The 18,153-nt window shown below is 38.9% G+C and overlaps 1 protein-coding gene and 1 pseudogene across 2 annotated transcripts in view; both read right to left on the bottom strand.

Annotated features, from left to right (window-relative positions):
• Nucleotides 1–18,153, bottom strand: part of SOS2 (SOS Ras/Rho guanine nucleotide exchange factor 2) — a 96,897-nt gene that overhangs the window by 55,129 nt on the left and 23,615 nt on the right. For both annotated transcript variants that reach the window (XM_070420105.1, XM_070420113.1), the window contains exons 2-5: nucleotides 13,632–13,757; nucleotides 10,335–10,466; nucleotides 9,169–9,333; nucleotides 4,350–4,553 (exon numbers count right to left, since the gene is read on the bottom strand). In XM_070420105.1, coding sequence (XP_070276206.1) covers nucleotides 4,350–4,553; nucleotides 9,169–9,333; nucleotides 10,335–10,466; nucleotides 13,632–13,757 — 627 coding nt within the window. The remainder of the gene's footprint in view (nucleotides 1–4,349; nucleotides 4,554–9,168; nucleotides 9,334–10,334; nucleotides 10,467–13,631; nucleotides 13,758–18,153) is intronic.
• LOC139013775 (large ribosomal subunit protein eL6 pseudogene) lies at nucleotides 508–1,292 on the bottom strand (annotated as a pseudogene).

Raw genomic sequence — 18,153 nt, 5'->3', positions numbered from 1 at the left:
CAATGATGAGAGAATCATTGATCGGCGGCCTCCTGCACGCACCCTACCAGGGATCGAGCCCACAACCCGGGCATGTGCCCTTGACTGGAACTGAAGCTGGGATCCTTCAGTCCACAGACCGACATTCTATCCCCTGAGCCAAACCAGCCAGGGCCAGTTTTTTATTTTTTATTTCTTTCTTTAAACAGATCAGGTATTTAATTAGACTCGTCATAAGATATTTAGAACACCAACTTGTGAGAATAAGTCCCATTTGTGAGAGCAAAGACAGAGCGAAGGTAGCCCTGGAGCTGAGAAACAGCTTTGAATTTTGGCAGAATTTGTAAGTCCACTGTTTTCTGATTAACCTTGCATTGTTTTATAATCTCTTATGTCCCTTTCTCTCTGTCAAAGAGCTCACCATCCTGGTGTCTAGGCTTGTGCAGCCTCTTCTTTTAAAAATAAATTATTTTTAAATCTTTATTGACTTTTTGAGTGAGAGAGAAACACACATGCCCCTACTGTGGATCAAACCCACAACCTGACCATGAATTGAGCCTGCAACCTGGGTATGTGCCCTGACTGGGAAACAAACCTGCCACCTTTTGGTGTGGTAGACAACACTCCAACCAAATGAGCCACACTGGCTAGCTTCTTCTCTAAGTAAGCATCAGTGAGATGTTTGGGGATTTTCACAGCACTGATACCAATTTTAGTGGAGGTGGCGATGACAAATTTCTGGTGTGTTCTATGCCTTTGTAGAGGAACTCAATTTAGGGACAGAGGTCCAGTCATAAGTAGCAAGCCATTGTTCAGATGCTTCAGAAAAACCACCCTCTTGTCTCTGTGGTGCCCAGTGAGGATAATCAGAATGGTCACTGGGGAATGATGTGGGCCCACAGTCTTCTTACAGGTTAACTGAAGTGTTTCTTGTTGTGGTTCAACAGCTTTAGATGTGCATCATCAGTACAATAAGATCTAGGTATTTTGCTAAGTTTAACCACTTGGGTACCATAATTCTTCTTGCCACCAAATGGTTTTTCGATGGTACCAAGAACTTTCTCCTTTCACTTTTTAATCCTCGCTTTAGCTGCTGAATACTTCCTCTTGCAAATGGCCTTTCAGGAATACATAGCCCACTAGGAATATATGCCAATTCCTCTCACTAGCACAGGGTTTAGCTGCAGTGGGGCTTGCCCTTCTTAGGTGTGTTGGCCTTGAGTTACCCTTCTTAACCTTGCTATCAGCATCCGTTTTCTTGGCTTCAGGTTTTTCTCCTTAGTATCCAGCTTCTCATCTTTTTCACTTACCATCTAGCAAGTTGGGAAAGAAGCTCTGCCCATTTTAAAAATTAAATTGTGTTTTTATTGTTGTTAAAGTTGTATGGGTTCTTTGTATATTTTGAATAATAGTCCGTTTTCAGAAGTATTGTTTACAAACATTTTCTCCCATATGGTTGGTTGCCTTTTTGTTTTGTTTATGGTTACTTTTACTGTGCAGAAGCTTTTCATTTTTAGGTACTCCCATTCATTTATTTTTGCTTTTGCTTCTTTTGTCTTTGGGGTCAAGTTCACAAAAGCCTCTCTGAGATCAAGGTCCCTAAGTTTAGCACCTATGTTTTCTTCTATGTATTTTTATTGTTTCAGGTCTTATACTACGTCTTTAATCCATTAAATTTTTGCATTTGGTGTCCAACAGCAGTCTAGTTCTGGCTGGTGGCTCAGTTAGTTGAGCATGGTCCTGTGCACCAAAAGGTCACCAGTTTAGTTCCCAGTCAGGGCACATGCCAGGTTGTGGGTTTGGTCCCCAGTCCCAGTGTGTACTGGAGGCAACTCATCAATGTTTCTCACAGCGATGTCTCCCTCTCTCTTTTCATCCAAAATCAATAAAAACCTGTTTTAAAAAATAGCAGTCTAGCTTCATTCTTTTGTATGTGGTTTTCTAATTTTCCCAGTACCATTTATTAAGCAGGCAGTATGGTTTTGACTCACTACCATACTGTTTTGATTATTGTAGCTTTGTAGTATAATTTGAAGTCAGGGAGTATAATACCTCTGATATGTTGTTTCTTGTTGTGTTTTTTTTTTAAATATATTTTATTGATTTTTTTTTTTTTTTTTTTTTTTTTTACAGAGAGGAAGGGAGAGAGATAGAGAGTCAGAAACATCGATGAGAGAGAAACAGTGATCAGCTGCCTCCTGCACACCTCCAACTGGGGATGTGCCCGCAACCCAGGTACATGCCCTTGACCGGAATCGAACCTGGGACCTTTCAGTCCGAAGGCTGACGCTCAATCCACTGACCCAAACCAGTTTCGGTAGTTTCTTGTTTTGTTTTGTTTTTTTCAGGATGGCTTTGACTATTCAGGGTCCTCTGTGGTCCCATACAAATTTGATGGGTTTTTTTGCTCTATTTCTTTGAAAAATGTCATAAGGATTTTGATGGGGATTGCATAAAGTCTTTATATTGCTTTAGGTAATAAGACCATTTTAGCTATGTTGATTCTTCCAATCCATGAACATAGAATATCTTTCCATTTCTTTGTGTCTTCTCAATTTCTTACAACCTGTGCCTTATAGTTTTGGTATATAGGTTCTTCACTTCTTTTAAGTTTATTCCCAGGTATTTTATCCTTTTTGTTGCTATTGCAGACAAAATTCTTTTTCTTCATTTCTTTTTTTGATATTACATGGTTAGTATATAGGAAAAATATTTTTTAAAAAAAGAGTATTTGCTTACCTGAATTCTTTAGAGTTGACTTTCAAAGCTACAGACATAAAAAGATGAACAAAAACTTCCATCCTACTCTCACCTCTCCTGCCCTGTCTTTTAACAGAGCAGCTCTGCCTTTGTTAATGTGATATTTTGCATACTTTTATCCTTAAAAAGTTCCACTGTTAAAACTTTAAAGTACTGCCTTAAAGTACCTACCAAAAGACAGGAGAGCCCTTGCTGGTTTGGCTCAGTGGACAGAGCGTCAGCGCAGGGACGAAAGGGTCCCAGTTCTGATTTCAGTCAAGGGAATTGCAGACTCAATCCCCAACCCATGGATGTGTGTGGGAGGCAACCAATCAATGTTTCTCTCTCTGTGTCTCTCCCCCACCTTCCACTCTCTCTAAAAATCTATGGAAAAATATCCTCAGGTGAGGATTAACAAAAAACAAACACACAAAAAGACAGGAGAAAGCATGTCTTTTCTAGACCGTTCATCTTTTTCACCATCTTCAAATGAACGATAATAAATCTTAGATGCTGCATAGCAGAAAAAACGATTTCATTCCAGTATAATTCCCCTTTCTCATTTTGCATCAAATTCTCATTATCATCAAACTTATTACATCTATACTAATAAAAGGGTAATATGCTAATTAGACCGGACATCTTCTGGACAAAGCCATGGTGACAGGGGCCCAGGCAGAGGCGGTTAGGGGGCGATCAGGCCAGCAGAGGGGAGCAGTTAGGGGGTGATCGGGCCAGCAGGGGGGAGCAGTTAGGGAGTGATCAGGCCAGCAGGAGGAAGCAGTTAGGGAGCAATCAGGCCGGCAGGGGGGAGCAGTTGGGGGTGATCAGGCCGGCAGGTGAGGGCAGTTAGGGGCGATCAGGCTGGCAGGGGAGGGCAGTTAGAGGGAATCAGGCCGGCAGGGGAGGGCAGTTAGGGGCAATCAGGTCAGTAGGGGAGGGCAGTTAAGGGCTATCGGGCTGGCAGGGGAGCAGTTAGGGGGCGATCATGCTGGCTGGGGAGAAGTTAGGGGCATCAGACCAGCAGGCAGAAGTGGTTAGGGGCGATAAGGCAGGCAGGCAGGTGAGCGGTTAGGAGCCAGCGGTCCTGAATTGCGAGAGGGATATCTGACCGGCAGTCGAACATCCTCCAAGAGTTCCTGGATTGGAGAGGGTGCAGGCCGGGCTGAGGGACCCCCCTACCCATGCATGAATTTAGTACACCAGGCCTCTAGTTAGTATAATAATTTACATATTTTAGCCAAAACCGGTTTGGCTCAGTGGATAGAGCGTCGGCCTATGGACTGAAAGGTCCCGGGTTCGATTCCGGTCAAGGGCATGTACCTGGGTTGCGGGCACATCCCCCGTGGGAGATGTGCAGGAGGCAGCTGGTCGATGTTTCTCTCCCATCGATGTTTCTAACTATCTATCTCTCTCCCTTCCTCTCTGTAAAAAATCAATAAAATATATTTAAAAAAAAAAAATTCTTAAAAAAAATAAAAAAATAAAAAATAATTTACATATTTTAAAAACCCAGAAGTACTACATGAAAGAATGTTTGTTTTATATACTCCTAAAGTTACTATTTATGATTTTAAGCTGCTATCTAACCTTTAGGGTAGACAGAATTTCAAACCCAAAAAGTTACTTACAGAAGGTTTAAACAGCTTTTTGTCAGAAAGAAAGGCTTCTCGAAACACTTTTATGATCATATTTAGTTCCCGCAGATACTGTCTTTCTTCGGCAATTTCAGTTCTGACAAGGTCATAGTAGTTTAATTCACCTGAAGAACTAGGCTCATCTTCACAGAGAGAAACCAAACCTATGTCATCCTGATCAAACATGTCCATCAAAACCTGAGAAATAAATCAATAGTGCATGACTTATTTTCCTTACTTTTATAAAATCATCTCAAAGTACTTGCAATTAAAACATTATACTAAACAATGAGAGCTGTCTATATAACAGGCCAATATATGAAAAAATTCAAAATAAGAGAAATATGAAAAGTTGAAGGGAGAAAATAAATATTTCTGGAAATAAGATAAATCTAATAGTAAAATATGTGTGTGTGTGCGCAAAGAACAACTCAGTCAAAATCCTAGTTCAACTACTCATTCACCTGTGATTACAGATGATTATTCTTTTAAAGATAGATTCCTTATCCTATATAATAAAAGCATAATATGCAAATTGACCGAATAGTGGAACAACCGATGTGTGTGTGTGTGGGGGGCCTGCGAGCAGGTGGCTCCAGGCCAGTCAAGGCGCATTCCAGTGGGCAGAGGGAGGGGACAATGATGGGGAGGCGGCAGCAGCGACCAGCAGCAGGGCGATGGGGGCCAGCACCATCCTGATTGCCTGCCCAGTCACCTCCCACAGAGGGAGGCCACCAGCGATGGCGAGGCAATTCAGGGTGGGGCTGGCCTCTACTGTCCCCAGATCAGCTCGCTGGGGATGCCTCCTGCAGAGGGAGGCCACCTGCAACTGGGGTGGGGTAATTCAGGTTGGGGGAGGCCGCTTGCCATCCCCAGATTGGCCCGTCGGGGTCACCTCCCACAGAAGGAGGCCAGACTGCAGCTTAGGCCCGCTCCCCATGGGAGCTGAATATCCCCTGAGGGCTCCCGGACTGCGAGAGAATGCAGGCTGGGCTGAGGGACCACCCCCCCTCCCGAATGCACGAATTTTCATGCACTGGGCCTCTAGTATATAAAATGAAATTGATGAGAGAATTCAATGAGGTAATGTGTATAAAATGCATACTACTATGTCTAGCAAATAGCAGACATTCAAAATAGTAGTTCCTTGCCCTACTGTAAGGATGGTTATATGCACTTATATGTGTTCAAAGGAGAAAAAAAATGAAATGATACTATAGTAGAGGCACATGATAGATGAAAAGTGTGATGCTTTCCTGAAGGATAACATTAACAACTACTATTAAATTCATTTGTTAAAACCAATCACCCCAGCCGAAACCGGTTTGGCTCAGTGGATAGAGTGTCGGCCTGCGGACTGAAAGGTCCTGGGTTCGATTCTGGTCAAGGGCATGTACTTGGGTTGCGGGCACATCCCCAGTGGGAGATGTGCAGGAGGCAGCTGATCGATGTTTCTCTCTCATCGATGTTTCTAATTCTCTATCTCTCTCCCTTCCACTCTGTAAAAAATCAATAAAATATATTTTTAAAAAAACCAAAAAAACAAAAACAAAAACCAATTACCCCACAGAAGCTTAAGTTGTTATAGCAACAATTTCTCAGAAAATAGGAAAAATTGCTGCATAAGTCAACCAACATGCAAGAACTGGTTGTAAATTAGAAGCAGTAAGAAAAAGATGACCATACTTTTCTCAATTAAAAATAGTTAATAGCCTGGCCATCGTGGCTCAGTAGTTGAGTGTCGACCTATGAACCAGGAGGTAACCTTTTGATTCCCAGTCAGGGCATATGTCTGGGTTGTGGGCTCGATCCCCAGTGTGGGGCGTGCAGGAGGCAGCTAGTCAATGATTCTCTTTCATCATTGATGTTTCTATCTCTCTCTCCCTCTCTTGTCCTCTCTGAAATCAATAAAAATATATTTTTAAAAATCTCTTACCTCCCTTCCAATTATCACATTTATTTTAAAAATATATTTTTTTATTGATTTTAGAGAAGAAGGGAGAGGGAGGGAGGGAGGGAGGGAGGAAGGGAGGGAGGAAGAGAGAATCATTGATTGGCTGCTTCTTGCACGCCCCACACTGGGGATCAAGCCCACAACCTGGCATGTGCCCTTGACTGGAATCAAACCCGGGACCCTTCAGTCTGCAGGCTGATGCTCTATACCCTGAGCCAAACAGCTAGGGCTATAAAAATATATATTTTAAAAATAGTTAATAAAGAAAAATTGGACCTACTTATATATTCTGAAAACTACTTTCTTAGAGTTCAGGGGGGAAAAAGGCATAATCTCAACAAGGAAACTCCAAAACATAAAACAACTTCAAAGAGATGAGAGAAAATTCTGACAACACGCTATGAGATAATCATTCATTCATTCATTCATTCTTAAACTTCTGATTGACTAATCACCAGCCACTGTGCTAGATATTGGTAAAATATAGCAATGAACAAAATAAACACTGCCCTCCTGATCTTGTTGACTCTAACTCAGAAATATTTCTTAAATGTGGTCAGCTGCATCTGCTATACTTTCTCCTATGTGAACTCATCTTCTTAGATGATTACCAATGACTATGTAGATGATAATGATTCCTTAACTGTTTATCTCTAGCTTCAGCATCTCTCTGGACTCTAGGTAAGTGTTATGTAAGACTTGCTAGTTATCTCCCTTTCTGACCAAACCTATATAGGTGTACTCCACCTCAGCATCACTAATAGCAACATTAGGTACTTGATCATCATAACTAGAAAACTTGTCATTACCTTAGACTTCTCCAACTTCTATATTAAATCTGTCCCCAAATCCTGTTAACTGTAATTCAGAAACATCTCTTAAATCTGGTCAGTTCCTTGTATTCTCCTCAGTCTAAATCTAGAATGTCTTCTCTGACCTTCCTTACAACTATCACATTTATTTATCTGACAAATACATAGCCATTTTAATCACTTAGCTCAAATATAATTTTCTCTGTATAGCTTTTCCTACTCTCCCTGGTTCCCCTTTCAAAATCTTTTCCACTGGCTTCAGTCCTCTAGTAGCAATCTTCTTTCTTTCCTATGTAAACTCCTATATTGAAATTTCTAAGAGACCAGAACAATGACACTCAAATAGCAATAAGCTCATCTAGCATCCAGATCTTGGTTTTTAAATACTATAGGCCACAAAACAGAACCAGGATATTTTAGGAAACAACCAATTCCAGGCTTGAGCAGTAGGTAAAGAACAAGTTGAACCTAGAACATCTTATGTCAAAAGAGAGTGTTCAAAGATGATAGGGACAAAGAAGCCAACTTGAAGGAGCCCCACTGGCCAAATCTGGGACAATTTAATGAAGTAGTGGATTAGGGCCCATTGAGTAAAATAAATAAATGAATAAATTTAAACTGTGCTTATGTTTTTGTATGTAGGACATTAAACTATGTTGGAAACTTACTCTCAAGTGGTTCAGGGAACAGGCAAATTTTACTAAAAGTATGAGATAAAAACAAGTTTTAAAAAGCCATGCAATCATAATTTTCAAAGTAAAAATAGAAATAAGAAAGAATTTCTACTATGAAATTTGAGTAAAAAATCATTTTTGAGACTATGGTATAGTACAGCCGTGGACAAACTACAGCCCGCAGGCCGGATCCGGCCCGTTTGAAATGAATAAAACTGAAAAAAAAAAAAGACCGTACCCTTTTATGTAACGATGTTTACTTTGAATTTATATTAGTTCACACAAACACTCCATCCATGCTTTTGTTCCGGCCCTCCGGTCCAGTTTAAGAACCCATTGTGGCCCTCGAGTCAAAAAGTTTGCCCACCCCTGGATAGTGGCTCTCAATCATAATTGCTTATCAGAATCACTTGGGATACTTTCAAAAAATTTGAAAATACTGAGGCTTGGAGGCCCAACCCAGGCTCAGTAAATTAGAATCTTTGCAGGTGAGATGCATCAGTATTCTTTAAAAGCTTTCTGGTAATTTTGATGTACAAAGTAGAGAACCACCGGCATATGCCAGGTCCTGGGGGTCACTCACCCTTAGAGGTCTAGTTTAGGCAGCCTCTTTGTGAAGTGTTCCTGGTCTCCCTTATACCTTTAACTTATTCATTTAATATCTTTAATTACATTGTAATGCAATTATTTGTTTATAATATTTTTATTTCCCATTAAAATAAATTCCTTTTAACATAGTTTGCTGACTTTTTCAGTGCTGTATCTTCAATTCTCAGAACAGTGACTGGTCCATGACAGGTACTCAAAAATATTGACTTAAAGGGTAAGAAAAAAAGAAGGACAAGTAGAAAGGGAAGAAAAGGAGGAGAGAGAAAAAATAAAGACTCAATTTCTTTCCTCAGTAGCTTACAGCCAGGAAGGAAGAAGTATAACAAATTATCAAAAGGAAGTAAGTTTGGCATTGCAAAGTCTTTTTCTCTCTACCTGTGCCCCACTAAACTATTCTATGAAAACAAATTATGTTTTTCAAAATTACTTATGCTGAATACTCTGTACACTATTTGTTCCTAAAAATATAAAACTCAAAAAAACAACAACTGTAAAAGTCACACTACCTTTCTTAAACTAGTTTGAGGTTCTGCATGCTTTTTTCCTATAGATGAAAGATTCTTGTCGGGGGAAAAAGAGATTCCTATCTTGTCACATGATGAAAAATCCTAAAATATCCTGGTTAGTCTGTAAAGCCAGCATTTTTCTGCCTTCCAAAACCAGGAGTTATAAAAATTACTAATATAATAATAAAAAAGTGGGAGGTAGAAGTAATATATAGTCTCTATTATTCAAGTTGAATTTAAATTCCTTCTAACACTTACCTTATCTGCACACATTGACACTTTAATGTCCTGCTGAGATATTTCATAATGTCGAATATTAAAAACATAATTACCAGCCAATTTCAAAATATCAGCTGAGATATACTCTAGTACAGCCACAATATATAAGGACACATGGTAGTCCACTTTGTACCCTAAAACTTCCTGTGGAAAAAAATAAACAATTTAATTCTAAAAAATGACACTATCAAGTACTAGTCAGACACTTAAAAATTTCACTTTAACATTATCACTTACAAAGGATTCTCTATAAACCTAAAGTCTAAACTTACAGATACCATAAGATATAAAATGAATTATTGGTCCCAGTACCAGGGTTTTTTTTTTAAGAAAGAGACATCTGCCCTGGCCAGTTTGGCTCAGTGTAAGAGCGTTGGCCTGCGCACCAAAGGGTCTCAGGTTCAATTTCTGGTCAAGGGCACCAAAAAAAAAAAAAAAAAAGAGAGAGAGAGAGAAAGACACCTAATCTAACAAATTTGCCTTTAGTATCTAACTAAAAGAGACAGTTCATTTTAATATAGAAATCTTCGTTTGGACTTCACTGAAAACTTCTTAATACATTACCCAAAATCTATTTGACAAGTATCTGCTATCTTCAAGGACCTTGCTTTAACCAATATTCCCAAATTACAATGGTTTCTATATATATATATATGTAGAAAGGGAGGGTCTTAGAATTTTTACCAAGGGGTATTCAAATCCATGTATACCAAGTATTTCCTGTAGATTAAATAATATTCCCTAGTCTACTTTCCAATGTATATAAAAATATCTGTGATAAATACAGATTAATTTAAAAACAGTTTTGAACTCACAGTTTTTGGCATTATGCATCTTCTTAAGGTTGAAAATAAGTCAGGAGTAGTAGTCATCAGAAGATGCCACAAAGATGCATTATTGCTTATCACTAACTTTTAATATTATTTGAAACAATCTGATTTTTATCAAAGTATACTTATTTTTATTTTGTACACATATTAAGAAATATGTAAGTACGAGTAAGTACAAATACACACTCAAGTGCACATATACAATAACATAGATCATGCTATTTAAATACTGTATGTGTGTGTATATGTACATAGCAATGCTATATAAGTATTTTTTTTATGAAGAACTTCCCCAATGTTTAATTTTTTTATTACCTTCAGTGAAGGATGGATTTTGTCCACAGGCAGTAAGAGGGGATTTCTTCGTTTTCGTTTCTCTATGGCAGATTGTGCATCAGCAATAGCCCATTTATCAATTGGATGAGGAAAGGTCTTTTGAACTCGTTCCTATTTAGATGATAGCAGTACTATTATTAACAGAAGTGCTCATAAGTAGAAAATTCAGACAACTTTATTACCATTCTTAATGGAAGTAACAATGTTTTGACTCTTGTAATAAGTAAAAATATTTTTTTTAAATCAACAGAACTATTAAGATTCTTCCAAATAATCCCAAGGGTAAATAAAAAGGTGAAATTTAAATAAAAAGCTTTAAGTGTAAGCATAATTAAAATGGAACTGAAAAAAAAGAAAAAGTAATAATATTAGGAGAGATTAAAGCTAACATAAAATACTCTATCAGTGATTGTACAGTAAGGTTTCCTAACAAAAATTAACTCATTATTAATCATTATTATGCACTCACTCTCCTTTTCCTAATCTTAGACCTTCAGATATAGAGAAGAATTTTAAAAAGAAGAAAGATCAGGTACCTCTTGGAGGATCAAGAGGGTGGCGGAAGTTAGAGAATGACTTAAGGAAATGCATCTCTTACCAAAAAATATTCAAGCCTATTAGGTTACTATTATGGTTCATCTAACCTTAATGTGAACCAGTGATTGGTATGAATAATGAGAAGTAATGATAACTGAATCAATTTAGCAGAATTTCTAATTTTTTAAATTATATTAACCTTTTAGCATATTTAGCTATTGAAAAGTATGCTTTTATTATATTTATTTAATGAGCAATTATTACAGCAGAGATTAGGGAAACAAATGCTTTATTGACAGAGTTCCTGAAACTCTTAATAGTGCGGTAACTCCAAAGAAAGATTTTCCTTCATAGTGGGAGCTGCTGCCTTATTATGGAAACAACTAGAGGCCCAGTGCATGAATTTGTGTACAGGTGGGGTCCCTCGGCTTGGCCAGTGATTGTGGCTGATTGTGGCTGATCAGGGCCAACCAGCAGAGGGAGAGACCACAGGAGATTGGCAGGCCGCGGGAGGTTGGCTGTGGGAGTGCATTGACCACCAGGGGGCAGTTCCTGCGTTGAGTGTCTGCCCCCTGGTGGTCAGTGCATCATGACAGTAACTGGTTGATGGGTCATTTGGTCAACCGGTCTTAACGGTCACTTAGGCTTTTATATATATAGATATATAGATATTCAAAGGAAAGGTGATATAAACAGTATAGTGCAAAAGACAGACTCATAGATAGGGGGTAGGCCGGCAGCTGTCAGGGAGGAAGTGCTGGCTGCAGGGGTGGAAATACTGAGCAAAAAAGAAAAAAAGAGAAAAAACTCATGGACCATGCACAACAGTGGTGATTGCTGGGGGGGGGGGGGGGGGGGGGGGGGGGGGGTTTGGAGGAGGTGAAGAGGGTATAGGGGAATAGCGATGGATGGAGCCTTACTTATTTTAATGCTCACCCAAGGATATGTTTATTGATTCTAGAGCAGCGGTTCTCAACCTGTGGATCGCGACCCCTTTGGGGGTCGAACGACCCTTTCACAGGGGTTGCCTAAGACCACTGGAAAACACATATATAATTACATATTGTTTACAGTAGCAAAATTACAGTTATGAAGTAGCAACGAAAATAATTTTATGGTTGGGGGTCACCACATGAGGAACTGTATTAAAGGGTCGCGGCATTAGGAAGTTTGAGAACCACTGTTCTAGAGAGAAGAAGGCAGGGAGAGCAGAGCAGAGCAGAGTAACATCAATTGGCTGCCTCTCACACATACTCAACCCGGGATTCTCACTGGCAACCTAGTCATGTGCCTTGGCTGGGAATCAAGCACTCAACGTTTTGGTGTACAGAATGATGCTCCAACCAACTGAGCCACACCAGCCAGGGCAATATATTATTCCTTTAATATAATGACAATATTTATATGCAGTAAAATGTACAGATCTGAAGTGTACAATTCAATGAATTTCGGAAAATGCTTTCCTAATCAAGATACACAACATTTCTATCATCTCAATCTCCACCCCTCAAAGGCAGCCACCCATGATCCTGATTTCTATCATCATTCATTTTAGCTGTTTCTGAACTTGATCTAAATGGTATCATTATAATATATATTCTCTGGTATATTATATTATATTCTCTGGTATATAATGGTATATTATAATATGTCTGTGAATTGTAGCTATGTTACTGCAGATATCAATAGTTCGTTCTATTATTTTATTACTGAGTAGTATTCCATTTTATAAATCTGCCATAATTTGTTTACCTATTTTCTTATTGATAAAAATTTGAATTGTTTCCAAATTTTGGCTATTATGAATAAAACCATTTGGACATTCATGTATAAGTCTTTTTGTAAACATATATTTTCATTTATCTAGGGTTAAAGAAGTAAACTTGCTGGGTCATAGGATATATATATATATATATATATATTTATATATTTATATTTATATTTAACTTTACAAGCAATTGCCAACAATTTTCCAAAGTAGTGATACAATGTTTCACTCTCACCAATGTAAACAGTTCTCTTTGCTCTACATCTCATCAACACTTGACGTTATCAGTCTTTAATTTATCCCTTTCAGTGGGTGTGAAATGGTATCTCATTGTGGTTTTCATTTCTATTTCCTTGATGACTTGTGAGCTTGCGTACCTTTTCATATGTTTAGTGGCCATTAGTAGATCTTCTTTTATGAAATACCTGTTCAAAACTTTTGCCCATTTGGAGTAAAAGTAAGGTGTCTTTTTATTAGTAGAAGTTCTTAACATATTCTGGATACAAATTCTTTGCAAGGAATACATACTAAAAAAACATTTTCTCCTAGTCTGTGACACTTTTTTATCCTCATTAATTTTATTCTTTAATACTGTTATTTGAGTCCTTTGTAAAAAAATACTTGCTTAACCTCAGGTTATGAAGATATTCTCCTGCAGTTTCTTCTAGAAACTTTATTGTTTCAGCTTTTATGTTTAAGATCATGATCCATCATGAATTAACTTTTGTGTGAAATTAAGTTTCAAGGTTTTTTTGCCCCATAAATGAATACAGTTGTTTAGCACTTTTTTTTGGCTGAAAATTTTTCCTTTCCCCATTGAATTGCCTTGATATATTTGCCGAAAACGAACTGACCATCTAACCCACATAATGGCATTAGTTTCTACAATTTAGAACGTAATATATTTGGATTCAAAAATTTATTTGTGCAGTGGCTCAGTAAGTTTTTTAAATAACAAAATAGTTTTTTACCTCCACATCTTGAACAGTCCTTGGTTGGGCCATGCATAATTTATTAAGCAGCTGAAAAATCAGCTCTTCAATATAATAGAGAGATTCTTCATTAGCTGAGAGATTGGGATGTACTTGCTCCTGAACCTTTAAAAACAAAGTTCTCAGTTAATATACAGGCAAAAGAATATTTATTGAATAAAAGTCAGAGTGTTATCTACAATAATAAAAGGGTAATATGCTAATTAGACTGAACATCCTTCTAGGTGTCATTCTGGACGTCCTTCCGGACAAAGCCAGGGCCGGAGCGAAGCCCAGGTCTTGGGTACCTGGCGGCAGCAGCCACAGGAAAGCAGCCTGGGTCTTGGATGCCTGCCAGCAGTGGCTGGAGTGAAGCCGGTGCCGGCAGCCGGGGGAAGGAAGGCCTACTCTTGCATGAATTTTCATGCATCAGGCCTCTAGTGTATAATAACATGTTAGTATAGTTACTCATATACAGACATGGAACACATACACACAAATATCTGTATTTGTTGTTCTCTATAAGCTTTTCTTAATCCACAGAGCAGTGGTTCTTAAACTTTTTGAGATCCTATGACAATCTATTGACCTTTCTCCTCCTTACCACCAAAAAATTATATACACATAAAATATTCTACATAATTTCAGAGGAATCACAGATATCCTGAAGTTAACTAATATATCTACTAAAAGTCCCTGAATACCAGGTCAGAAATCCCAGCAATAGAGGTCTCTCTAAATAACTATAACATTTTACAAATTATAGAGCTGCTCTAAGATGTTAGTCCACTTTCTTTTACACTCCTTCCTTAATGTCACCTGGTAGTTGGGCTGAGCCTTTTTTGTTGTTAAATTTTTTTGTGTGTCCTCTAATAATTTTTTATTTTTCAATTGACATATAGTATTATATTAGTTTTAGGTATATAATCCTGTAATTAGACATTTATATAACTTACTAGAGGCCTGGTGCACAGATTTGTGCACCAGTGGAGTCCCCTGGCCTGGCCTGCAGGGATCAGGCCGAAACCAGCTCGCCAACATTCCCCAAGGAGTTCCAGATTGCAAGAGGGCATGGGCCAACCTGAGGGACCCCTAGCCGAGGGATCCGTGTACTGGGGCTCTAATATGCATATAAGATCTTTGGTTAATCTCTTCCTGCCCTCTCCCCTTCCCTCATCCCTCTGAGATTCATCAATCTGTTCCATGTTTCCATGTCTGTGGTTTCAGCTCCTGCGTTGAGCGTCTGCCCCCTGGTGGTCAGTGCGTGTCATTGCTATCGGCAGGTCAGCTGGTTGGCGGGTTGCTTAGGCTTTTAAATATATAGATAAAGTGATCACCCTGATAAACCTAGTACTCATCTAACAACATACACAGTCATTACAATACTAGTGACTATATTCCCTATGCTATATTTTATATCCAAACTATTCTGTAACTACCAATTTGTACTTCTTAATCCCTTCATCTTTTTCTCCCATCCCCCCAACCGCCCTCCCATCTGGCAGCTGTCAAAATGTGCTCTGTATCTATGAGTCTGTTTTGCTTATTCATTTATTTTGCTCTTTAGATTCCACAAATAAATGAAGTCATATGGCATTTGTCTTTCTCTGTCTGACTTATTTCACTCAGCATAATACCTTCTAGGTCAGTGGTCGGAAAACTGCGACTTGCGAGCCACATGTGGCTCTTTGGCCCCTTGAGTGTGGCTCTTCCACAAAATACCGACTTCTGCGCACGGGCCACGAAGTTTCAATCGCACTGTACGTGCGCGCCCCAGGTGGTATTTTGTAGAAGAGCCACACTCAAGGCGCCAAAGAGCCACATGTGGCTCGCGAGCCGCAGTTTGCCAACCACTGCTCTAGGGCCATCCATGTTGCAGATGGCAAGATTTCATTCATTTTTTTTTAATGGCCGAGTCATATTTCATTGTATAGATGAACCACTTCTTTACCCATTCATCTATTGAGGGACACTTACACTGCTCCCAAATCTTGGCTATCCTATATAATAAAAGGCTAATATGCAAATTGACCCAATGGTAGAACTGGTTGCTATGACATGCACTGACCACCAGGGGGCAGACACTCAACACAGGAGCTGCCCCCTGGTGGTCAGTGCACTCCCACATGGGGAGCTCCACTCAGCCAGAAGCTGGGCTCACTGCTGGCGAGTGCAGTGGTGGTGGTGGGAACCTCTCCTGCCTCTGCGTCAGACATCCCCCCAGGACTCTTGGACTGAGAGAGGGAGCAGGCTGGGCTGAGGAACCCTCCGAGTGCATGAATTTCGTGCACCAGGCCTCTAGTTGTACATAATGCTGCAATGAACTTATACATGAAAACGTATTTTCAACTTAGTGTTCTGGGTTTCTTCAGATAAATACTAAGAACTGGAATTGCTGGGTCCTTTGTTATCTCTTTGTTTTAAAATCTTCTTTGTCTGGTATAAGTATTGCTACCCAAGCTTTTTTGTTTTTTTCATTTCCATTTTCATAAAATATCTTTTTACATCCCTTTACTTTCAGTCTGTGTTTTTTTTTCTGAAGTGAGTCTCTTGTAAGCAGCATATGTAAAGGTCTTGTTTTGTTATCCATTCAGCCACCCTATGTCTAGTTGAAGAATTTAATCCATTTATATTTAAAGTAATGATTGCCAATTATTATTCATGACAGCTTTGCTGGGTAGAGTAATCTTGGTTTTAAGTCCTTATATCATGCCAATCACTTCTAGCCAGCAAAGTTTCTGTTGAGAAATCAGCTGACAGTCTTATGGGTTGTCACCCTTGTAAATAACTGTTTTTCTCTGGCCATTTTTAAGATTATTTCTTTGTCTTTAATCTTTGGCATTTTAATTATGATATGCTTTGATGTGGGCCCACTTTGAGTCATCTTGTTTGGGACTTTCTATGCTTCCTAGATTTATATGCCCATATCCTTTACCAGGTTAGGGAAGTTTTCAGTCATTTTTAAAAAAATTTATCTTTATTGTTGAAAGTATTACAGATGACCCCTTCTCCCCCCCCCCCACCTTTGACCCCCTCCATCCTCCACTACCTCCAGGCATTATTTTTTCAAATAGGTTTTCAATTCCTTGTTCTCTCTCTTCTCCTTCTAGCACCCGCAAGATGCAAATATTGGTATGCTTGAAGTTATCCCAGAAGCTCTTTAAACTATCATCCAGTGGTTCTCAACCTTCCTAATGCTGCGACCCTTTAATACAGTTCCTCATGTTGTGGTGATCCCCAACCATAAAATTATTTTCGCTGCTACTTCATAACTGTAATTTTGCTACTTTTATGAATTGTAATGTAAATATCTGATATGCAGGATGTATTTTCATTGTTCGCGACCCACAGGTTGAGAACCACTGCATCACTTTTCAAATTATTTTTTCCTTCTGTGTTCTGATAGGGTGTTTTCTGCATCTTTATCTTCCAATTTACTGATCTGACCCTGTGTTTTTTCTACTGTTGATTCTGTATTGTATTCTTCATTTCGATATTGTATTTTGCATTTCTGATTCTTTTTTATGTTTTCTACCTCCATTTTTATGTTTCCTATCTTTTTGCTAAAGTTCTCACTATATTCATCTACTCTTCCCCTAAGTTATTATTTTTTTTAATCCTCACCTGAGAATATATTTTCCACTGATTTTTTCTTTTTAGAGATAGTGGAGGGAAGGAAGGAGGGAGAGAGAAACATCTATGTGAGAGAGACACATTAATTGATTGCTTCCTGATCACACCCAGGCACATACTCCTGACTGGGAATCAAACCCAAGACTCTTTGGACCATGGGCCAATGCTCTAACAACTAAGCAAACTAGCCAGGGCTAATCTTCCCCTAAGTTTATTGAGCATCCTTCTAACAATGTTTGTTTGTTTGTTTATTTATCTTATTGTCTAAAGTTTTACATATGTTTTCTTTTCCCCCAATTGACAACCTCCCTACCCCCAGCCATTCCCACCCCGGGCAAGCCCCCCACCGCCCAGAGTCTGTGTCCATTGGTTATGCTAATATGCATGCATACAAGTCCTTTGGTTGCTCTCTACCCAACCCCTACCATTTGTCTCTGGCTCTATTCTTGTTCATCAAATTACATTGATCATTATATCCCACATATGAGTGAGACCACGTGATATTTATCCTTCTCCGACTGGCTTACTTCGCTTAGCATAATGCTCTCCAGTTCCATCTATGCTGCTGTAAATGGTAAAAGTTCCTTCTTTTTTACAGCAGCATAATATTCCATTGTGTAGATGTGCCACAGTTTTTTAATCCACTCATCTGCTGATGGGCACTTAAACTGTTTCCAAATCTTAGCTATTGTAAATTGTGCTGCTATGAACATAGGGGTGCATAGAGTAGTAATAACAGTGTTTTGTATTCTACATCTATTAGATTGCTTATCTCTATTTTATTTAGTTCTTTTCCTAGAGTTTTGTTCTGTTCTTTCATTTGGGACATGTTTCTCTGTCTCCTCATTTTGGCTGCTATCCTGTGTTTGTTTCTATGTATTAGGTAGAG

The sequence above is a fragment of the Myotis yumanensis genome, unplaced genomic scaffold (assembly GCF_028538775.1).
Source record: "Myotis yumanensis isolate MYYU_CA2020_CCGP unplaced genomic scaffold, mMyoYum1.0.hap1 SCAF_1, whole genome shotgun sequence".
Taxonomy (NCBI): Eukaryota; Metazoa; Chordata; class Mammalia; order Chiroptera; family Vespertilionidae; genus Myotis; species Myotis yumanensis.
Note: the sequence above shows the minus strand (reverse complement) of the source record. Positions and strands in the feature narration are given on the sequence as shown.